The sequence below is a fragment of the Sinocyclocheilus rhinocerous genome, unplaced genomic scaffold (assembly GCF_001515625.1).
Source record: "Sinocyclocheilus rhinocerous isolate Xijiao unplaced genomic scaffold, SAMN03320098_v1.1 scaffold1069, whole genome shotgun sequence".
NCBI classification, from domain to species: domain Eukaryota; kingdom Metazoa; phylum Chordata; class Actinopteri; order Cypriniformes; family Cyprinidae; genus Sinocyclocheilus; species Sinocyclocheilus rhinocerous.
This window is the reverse complement of record NW_015635541.1, coordinates 1142365-1151855: the sequence shown is the minus strand read 5'-3', so window position 1 is coordinate 1151855 and position 9491 is coordinate 1142365. Positions and strand designations below refer to the sequence as shown.

The window sequence follows — 9491 nt, the reverse complement described above, 5'->3', positions numbered from 1 at the left end:
AAAGTCATCTAGTCTGAATCAGGAGAGAAATATGCAGATCAAGCACCATTTAGAAAGGAAAACAGTACAAAACAGTTCTAGTGCATGGACACTGGAGGTGTTATTATTGGTTTTGGACTTTAAAGTTACAAACAGTTTAAAGTTAAAATGCCTTAATGATAGATGTTTCCTATATACACACAGCTTTTCTCTTCACAAAACATTAACTGATGGAATGGATTACTTGTGGATTATTGTGAGGTTTTTATCAGCTGTTTGGACTCTCATTCTGACAGCACCCATTCACTGCAGAGGATCCATTGGTGAGCAAGTGATTTAATGTTAAATTTCTCCAAATCTATTCTGATGAAAGAACAAACTCACCTACATCTTGGATGGCCTGGCAGTTTTTGGGTGAACTATTCCTTTAAGTTGCATCTTAATCCAGTTACAATAAATAAAATCTATTTCGCATTTTTGTTTATATTTACTGTATTAAGGTCCTAGATCATGTAATTATGACAACTCACAGCTTTCAAATTTGTTCTTGAAGTTTTTTGAAAGACGTTTCGACAGCTGAACAATCACTATGTTGTTATACAACAGCTGAATCCACCGAACACTCTGTACTTCAGTCCCTCACAACTCATTTTCATTCCTGTCAAAAAGCAAATATAGTGCTACACTGACTAAGGTACATTTATTATAACTATTTTTATATTTATTAACATTTCACTGAAAAATACATGGAACATTTTAGAACATGAACATTTTGGGAGTGTTAAAAACACAAAATAACCACATACAATGTTAATAACACTTCTTATTTGTCTTCGTCTCTCTTTTCATTAAAATATCCCATTGGAAAATGATATTCCCCACTGAAGGCCAAGATCACAGTCGCTTGAAATCTGCTAGAACTTTGAGAGCTGAATTCCAGCCAGCTGCACCCATAACACCTCCACCTGAATGAGAAAAACTTACATAAATGCTGGAAAACACAGGGGAGGTCATGCACATCAAGCTCAACATTTACCTGACCTGGTTTTATGAAACATGATATCACACAGATGACATTTCTAATCCCAATACGCACTCTTTTAGCTTTTATTTATACAGGCACAGACCTGGATGGCTGCCACTGCCACATAAGTACAGTCCTTTGACTGGTGTGCGGTAGTCTGCGACAGAGGGCAAAGGTCTCGCCAGGTAAAGCTGATCCAAAGACATTGAGCCATGAAATATATTCTGTGGCATAAAAAAATACATGTAATGAATGTTTGGAATGGTATGATGTGCAAATTAACTTCCGAATGAGAGATTAAAGGGATAGTTCACCCAAAAATGGAAATTTGATGTTTATCTGCTTACCCCCAGGGCATCCAAGATGTAGGTGACTTTGTTTATTCAGTAGAACACAAACGAAGATTTTTAAGTCAAACCGTTGCAGTCTGTCAGTCTTACAATGGAAGTGAGAGTCAAAAAAAACATACACAAACAAAACCAAATTAAACCCTGCGGCTCGTGATGATACATTGATGTGAAAAGACACAAAACGATCTGTCTGTGCAAGAAACTGAACAGTATTTATATAGTTTTTTACCTCTGATTCCCTGCAATGTCCGAACTGTCCTAAGTGTGTTCTCAACAGCTAGTCCGTGACGCGTCTTCTTCTTCTTGCTTTACATCGGATCGCAGACTTATAAGTGCATTACCGCCACCTATCTCTCAAATGGACCATTGACACTCTATCTACAATCTCAATTAGGAGTGTCAATGGTCCAAGAAGACGTGTCACGCGCCGGCTGTCGAGGACGCGCTCAGGACACCTTTTTGACTCTCAAAGTCGTGATTCCCATTCACTTCCATTATAAGACTGACAGACTGCAACGGTTTAAGTTAAAAAATCTTTGTTTGTGTTCTACTGAAGAAACAAAGTCACCTACATCTTGGATGCCCTGGGGGTAAGCAGATAAACATCACATTTTTATTTTTGGGTGAACTATCCCTTTAAGAGACAAAATCATTCCGTATGGCTGTGAAAATTACTAACAAAACAAAGTTATGAATTTAGAAAAAGTCCATGTTTATTAAATTCAAATATTCATACCCCTCCAGTGAGACCAAAGACCCTCTCCAGATCAGCAGGGGTTAAAATGTCTTTGCCAACTATAGACTTTTTAAATCCAGGTGCGTAACGCTCAACCCAGTCGAATGCTGTGAAACAGGAAACAAAGGACCAATTACAACAAAGATCTTATTACTTTGATGCATGTGATATCACTGCGGTAGCACAAACGGTGTCTCTGTGTTTAAAAGCAGCGATTTCATGACATTCCCATCTATCAGTGTGTACATTTTTGGATGATAATGGTGAAGGAAGGGTCTGGCTCATCTAATGTTTTGAAATATTATTGCAATGATTTATCCTGCAGAAATCATTCTAATATGCTGATTTGGTGCTCTATTATTGCTGTTCAAATATTATGAATGGTTTTTATCATTATTAATGTTGAAAACATTGTTAATATTTTTGTGGAAACCGTGAAACGGTTTTTTCAGGATTATTTGAAAGTATGTATTTGAAATAGAAATCATTTTTGAAGGATCATGTGACACTGAAAACTGAAAATTTAGCTTTGCCATCAGTGGAATAAATTGCAATTTAAAATGCAATTTTTAAATTTTATGTTCAAATGTATAACAGTTACTTGTCATAGGATTTCACAGTATTACTGCTTTTTTATATTATTGATTAAATAAATGAAGCCTTTGTGAGCATAAGAGACTTCTTTCAAAAACATTAAAAAAAACTCAACAAACCTGTTTGTATTACACTTTGAAAGACCTCCGAGACCTTTTACAAACACAAGGCTTATAATGCCTGTGCGCACAAACGGCACAAAAAAAAATGCAAATAGTGGGCATTAGGTACCTGTGTCAGCAAATCTCTCCCTGTCCTCGTCAGTCCAAGCGCGGCGACCCTCCAGCAAATATGGCGTAAACTGGATGAAAAGAGACACCACATGACAGCCAGGGGGCGCTAGAGTTGGATCCAGCACTGAGGGAATGGTCATTTCTATCATAGGCCTACACAAAAACACCAGAAGATGAATCGGGATATCATGTAAATCGCTGTGGTTCGGTGCATTGAATGTAAAACCATCACCACCATGTGCACGAGCAACAGATGTGTTGTCTGTGAAACTTGGTCATGACTTGCAAATTCAGATGTCCCATGTCTTCATGTGTGTAATGTGCAAATATTAGTTGCTCCATTATAAGCACCACTGCAGGTTTTGCCAACCTGGAGGATGGGCGTCCCTGCTGGCCCTCCCTGTAGGCCTCCTCCAGCACCTCCACACTCTCACAGTTCAGGTGGATTGAACACTGATGATGTGGGCCTGGTTTTCCATCCGCACTATTTGGAGCAGCCAAGAAATTAGGCAGCTTGTCTACAGCCACTGTTCATTTGCAAAGGACAGAGATTACAGAATATTCCAATCAACAAGTATACAGGAAAAAGACAAACTGTACTCCATTAAATTACAGTTCTTGCAAGGCAGCAGCCTAGCTAACAAAAGTACGTTCCAAGAATGTTTCGCTAATGTTACCATTAGGTTATGAAAACGTTATTTCTTTGAACGTTCAAAATGTCCAGTTTTTAAAATGTTTTAAAAAGTCTTGGTTATGCGAGTGTTCAAGGAACCTTTTCATTTTATCATTTCGCAAACATTATTGGCTCGTTACAGTTTTGAAAGTTCTCTCAATGTTCTGATAAGTAGTAAAACATCAGCTGAATGTCCGAATAAAATGTTCCATGAACAATGTATAAATAACATTTTTGTGCTAATGTTATGAGAACATCAGATAACTTTGAACAAACTTTCTATTAACGTTACTGAAAGAAGTCAGTGCATAACTTTGTATGAATCTTCCAAAAACGTTAGCCAAAGCCAAACGTTCTGTTAGCTGTGACGTTTATATTCCTCAAAAATTCTGCTTAAGGATTTGTTCGACAATTCAAACTTCAAATTGCAAAGAATTATTTTCTTACTGATTACTTTTGTCAAGTTTTGCAGTGCAGCAGCTACAACTACTTTAGACCAAAATGCTTTTTTATTAATTATTTTAAATTATTCAATGATGAACTGCCTTTAACTGAAAAATTAGTGTTTACTATTGTCATTTTGCATTATTGACACACTATTTGCCTAATTAATGCTGTTCAGTTGCTTTGACACAATCTGTATTGTTAAAAGCGCTATATAAATAAAGGTGACTTGACTTGACTAAATTATTTAAATAATAATTTAATATTCAACAAATTTAAATTATTAATTATTTCATTTGTAATAATTTCTAATATGTACATTTTTCAATTACTGACTGAATCCAAAATAAATGAGTGATGTCATCATAACATTTTGGACTGTGGATTCCAGCTGGTATTCTTTGATGTTCCTATTGGCATAATGAATTATCTTTGGTCTTGTCTTGCTTGCTTAGTGTCAAGACAACAATAGAGGTTCCTTACCCAGAACCAAAGCCTGAAGTATGAACACTCTTCTTTTGCCGCCTTGCAAGCACTGTTTTTTTTTTGTTTTTTTTTCTTGAAATGCATATTTAGTTTGATGAAATGAAGCGTTAAAAATTCTCTGTAATCTTACCATTTATCTTGGTAACAGGAGAGGTGTAGTCAATCTGATCTACAGCCGTGATGAATGCCTCTGGCAGGGCATCCTTTACCGGGACAACCACAGACATCAATTATTCAGACTTGTCATTAACATTTAAGTAAAACTGTTGTTCATTTTTCCACATTACTATTATTATTTTTTACACTGGACTAATAAAAATAAGTTCAATGGGATTCTTAATGTTTTGTCTGTATATACAGATATTTAATCCTACTCTAAACTGAACTAACTCAAATGTGGACAGTGTTGCCGGTCTAAGAATAGGGTCACTCCTTGAGTAAACACAGATAAAGTGACTCTAGCTCAAGGCCACAACAAAGTGTTGACAGAATAGGATGACATTAACTGTGAATCACTTTTAAACATCTAAAAACGAGCAGAACTGACACCGTCTCGGGACTTCAGGTCTGTACCTGTGGTGTGAGCTGTTTGAAGGTGATGTAGGGAGTGGCGTTGGACAGAACCACTTTACTGTGGACTTCAGTTCCATCTGTCAGCACAACGCCCTTGGCAGAACCATCCTGACCAATAAGGACCTGTTCAACGTCCTACAGGCCCCCAGGAAAGCCACAGATTAATATCCGTGAGACAGCCGGTTCTTTTGAATAAATGTGCCATTCACAGAAACAACGGTTACACCTACTTCCTGAATACTAACCTTGTTTGTGAAAATATCTGCTCCGAGAGAGCGGGCGGAGCGGGCGATCGATTGAGACACTCCACCCATTCCTCCCTCCACGTAACCCCAGGCACCTTTCTCTTTCTCCAGCTCACCCATGACATGGTGCAGCAGGACATATCTACAAGATTGAGCATACAGTCTCCACAATAACATACAGTGTCCACAACAACAATCACAACATATTCTGAATCTGTTTGAACACATAAATGTCAAACTATCCTCACCCACTTCCAGGATTATTTGGGCTTGTGTTTGCACCAATCACAGAGTCTGTGGCTAACGTGGCTCTCAACGGCTCTGATTCAAACCAGCGATTGAGCACCTACAAAAAAAAAAGAAAGAAAAATTTCAACCAAAATGAAAAAAATGGATGAATTAAATGAATTAAAAATTTAATTTCAACCAAAAAAGCTTCTAATTCCAACTTCAGGTCATGAATCACATCCTCAAACCCACAAATAGTTAGCCTAATTTCTTAGGCAATGCTCATAAAGCCAAAAATGAATTATTCATATTTAGAAGTGTATTTTATCCATTTTCAGATAAAACTTTAAATACACGGTATTGGTCAAAATTTTGCAATAATTAAGATTTTTTTAAAGACATCTCTTGTGCTCACCTAGGCTGCATTTATTTGATCAAAAATACAGTAAAAACAATAATATTGTGAAACATTATTATGATTTAAAATAACTTTTAATATATTTTAAAATGTAATTTATTCCTGGGATAAAACATGACTTTTCAGCAGCTATTTCAATCTTAGTGAGCATAAGAGATTTCATTCAAAAACATTTAAACAAATCTAAATTATTCCAAACTTTTAACCACCAGTGTAGATGCAGGCAACAATAAAGTTGCCATTCTACAGTGGCAGATGTGTTTTAACTTGAGCACAATTTAAAAAAAAATCAGAGGACAATACCATTATCTGGATACTGATAATCTGTACATTTACATTGCAAATTATTGACAATGTTTGACCCCTAGGGGGCAGAGTCTCAAACTTTTATGGAGACCCTCAGGCCTATATTATTTTGACTTATTTTTGGTTTCTTTGTTGTCAAATTTGATCAGAAATGATCAAAAATTGTTTTTGGATTGACCTTCATGGGGTCTGCTAGTTATTCAGTCAAATATATTCAAAAATGTGTATCTTAACCCACCTTCATAACTGGAGCTGTAACAAGTTCATAGAAATCTGGTATATTCTTTTCCAACTTCAACCCTATTAGCATGGAAGAACATGGATTTTTCTTTTAATTTATAAGTTTTATAAGCACTTGTCTCATAAGACTCTCTGGCTTAAGTGAGCAAGAGCAGAACAATTGAGGAAAATCTGGTTTATCGTGTGTTATATAATCATGAAGCATCATTACCAGACTTCACCAAAGGTTTCAAGCTGCTGAGGGCAGAAATTTTCTTTCTCAAAGAGCCCTGAGTCAGTCCTGGAATGTCAACAGGTGGAGCATCTAAAAGAGGGTGGATGGCACAGGCCAGTCTTTCCAAATAGGATAAAAAATCAGGATAGACCTATAGTGATAGGACAGGGAAAAAAAACATTAAATCATATGAATTATGTATATTTAGTTCATTATTTGACGTAGAAGGGTGTGTAGGCAGTTTTCACAGCATGTTGTTTTTAGTGTCACATGCAACTTCATGAAAGTGCTCTTGCAAAAATCTAATTCCTTTTGTCAGTGACATTGAACCTTGGCATCTTTCTCTGAGAATTTGCCAATCTCTTGCTGGGTCTTTGCCAGGTCAGCTCCAAGCGTTAAAGACGGCGGTGGTCGCCCTCTTACACCATCCTCCAACATGGGGGTAAATGAATAGGGGTCCCTCATGTACACCTTGAGACCATGTTTCTGCACAGAAAGACACACTGTGGAGAACTGCTGTCATTTTTAGCTTGAAAGGAAAAAAGTAATTAATCATCTTCCACTTGCTTCTTCTCCTTGTGAAAAAGAAGTGTGCTTCTTGTACTGAAAGTGAAATTGTAGTGTCCTTCAAATCTTAAAAGTATATACAAAATATTATACTTGCAGATTAATGAAATAAAACTAAAACTCTCTTGAAGAGAGTACACTTTTATGACTATGTTTCTTAACACTTTTGGAAAGTATGTAATAATGTCCGATTAAAAGCATTACTTTAAATTTAAATTACTATTTTAATAATCTTCTGTCATGCTTTATATTGAAGTATATTAAATAGAAATGGCCATAAATGCTTGTCAGAACACTTGGAAATATAAAAATATTTCAAAGACAACAGAAGTAATTATGAAATTACACTGCCATCCAAAAGTTTGGGATCAGTAAGATTTTTATTGTCTCTTCTGCTCATCAAGGCTGCATTTATCTGAACAATACAAGATCAATACATCAATACAATACAAGCCTACTTACTATCACGTTTTATCAGTTTAACAATAAAGTCAAACAAAGCTGAATAAAGTCTTAAAAAAGAGAAAAAATCTGACCCCAAACTTTTGAATGGTAGCGCATATTGTTACAAAACATTTCTATTAATATTTAAAAAAAACAATTCTGAATGGTAGTGTACATATAAAGATGTACTTAAGTCCTACTTATGTATAAAAAAATGCATTTATTATTACATTTAAACCATTATACATAATTATCACACAAAAAAAACATGCAATTAAAAAGTATTCTAAAGTGTGCTTCTTTTTCACAAGGTTTGTCAGGTCCGTCTGAGGCACAACACCATTGAGAGATAGTTAAAGGGGAGCCGATCAGTTTTAAACAAGAAAGAAAGAGAGGATCGGGAATGTAACATCAATATGAACATCACCTTGAGCTCCAGGTCCTGGTAGATGTGTGGGCGCAGTAAACTGAGCAGATAGGAGGCCCTGGAAAAGTGGAACCCTGAAATAAACAGCCAAAGTCATGCAAACTACACTGATTCACAGCTGAATTTTAATATATCTTCAGGGTCAATCAGAAACCTTGACTTAAAATGCTTAGACTATGTACTATATCCGTTCTGAATTTCTAATTACTGATAATAACTGAGTGCTTGAGAAACTGATCTTCGGCCAGTCTGTAGGGGATTTAGGTAAGCATGGTCTGGGTGATAAACCTGAACTTGCACCTGGAATAAGCTCTTCAGATACGGCTGCTCCTCCAAGTACATGTCTGCGTTCCAGGACTGCTGTTTTCAGGCCTCCCTTCTGCAGATATGCTGACTGGGTAAATCACAACAGATGGTTTCAGACAGAAGAAACTGTTGTGCAACTGGTGTAGTCAGATACATGAGATACATCAGATTTGGTGTGTACTTACAGCAATAAGGCCATTGTGACCTACAAAGAAAGAAAAGGATTGTAGGTTTGTTCAAAGGAGTCTAAATTCTACAATCATTTACTAGATGTTGAATAATAGCTGATGATGAATATCTCCTGAAACTTGGAGGTTATGAAACAAAGTATGACTGCGGTTCAAAGTATGCAGGAGTTTGCAACAACATGTTTAGATATGATAAAAAGTAGAACACTCTGCATGTTTTTACAGTACACAAACTTTTACTCCTGCAGGGGAAGCATGGAGGCTCAGCAAAGCGAATTCCCTATGGAGCCGCATTAAATCTTTGGACGTTTTTTTACCTCATTGGGACATTTGTAAACAGAAAATCATAATCGTTTAACACTATTAATTCCAATTATTAGTATCTGGTTCACAAATATACATTTTCTCCAGTTTCGATTAAATTATTTTAACGAAAACAATCCTCACAACGACGCAAACACGACTCTTGACTGGTCACTCCTGCCCAGCGTTGAGAAAAATAACAGGCGTCACGTGACCACGTTGTCTGTGCGCTGCTTTAAAAGTGGTCTCAATAATAATTTCTAGCTATACAACGACACTGATCAATTGTAATTAAAAAATAAAGTTAACATACACACTCAAGAGGTCACGTAAAATAATTATCATTTTCATAATCGAAGAAAAGCCCCGCCCAGCCATGTTACAATTTTGTTCTATTTCTTTAGGCCGTGCATGTATGTATTTCTGTAGCCTACCTGCACCGATAATAACCGCGTCATATTGAGGTTTGAGGGCAGTGCTGCTGTGGCTGCCGCGCCGTGTCGCTGATATAAC

At 36.5% G+C, this 9491-nt stretch overlaps 1 protein-coding gene across 4 annotated transcripts in view; it reads right to left on the bottom strand.

The window, feature by feature from the left end:
- Positions 1-460: 460 nt before the first annotated feature.
- Positions 461-9491, bottom strand: part of LOC107747264 (pyridine nucleotide-disulfide oxidoreductase domain-containing protein 2-like) — a 14887-nt gene continuing 5856 nt past the window's right edge. For 3 of the 4 annotated variants that reach the window (XM_016561717.1, XM_016561718.1, XM_016561721.1), the window contains 12 exons: positions 7074-7229; positions 6741-6894; positions 6528-6589; positions 5586-5683; positions 5338-5479; positions 5093-5227; positions 4650-4722; positions 3287-3443; positions 2915-3069; positions 2090-2196; positions 1107-1227; positions 461-944 (listed from right to left, as the gene is read on the bottom strand). In XM_016561717.1, the coding sequence (XP_016417203.1) occupies positions 874-944; positions 1107-1227; positions 2090-2196; positions 2915-3069; positions 3287-3443; positions 4650-4722; positions 5093-5227; positions 5338-5479; positions 5586-5683; positions 6528-6589; positions 6741-6894; positions 7074-7229 (1431 nt within the window). In that variant the 3' untranslated portion in view covers positions 461-873. Of the gene's footprint in view, positions 945-1106; positions 1228-2089; positions 2197-2914; positions 3070-3286; positions 3444-4649; positions 4723-5092; positions 5228-5337; positions 5480-5585; positions 5684-6527; positions 6590-6740; positions 6895-7073; positions 7247-8181; positions 8256-8481; positions 8576-8672; positions 8693-9412; positions 9486-9491 lie in introns of those variants that run through there. The other variant, XM_016561719.1, reaches the window with a different exon arrangement.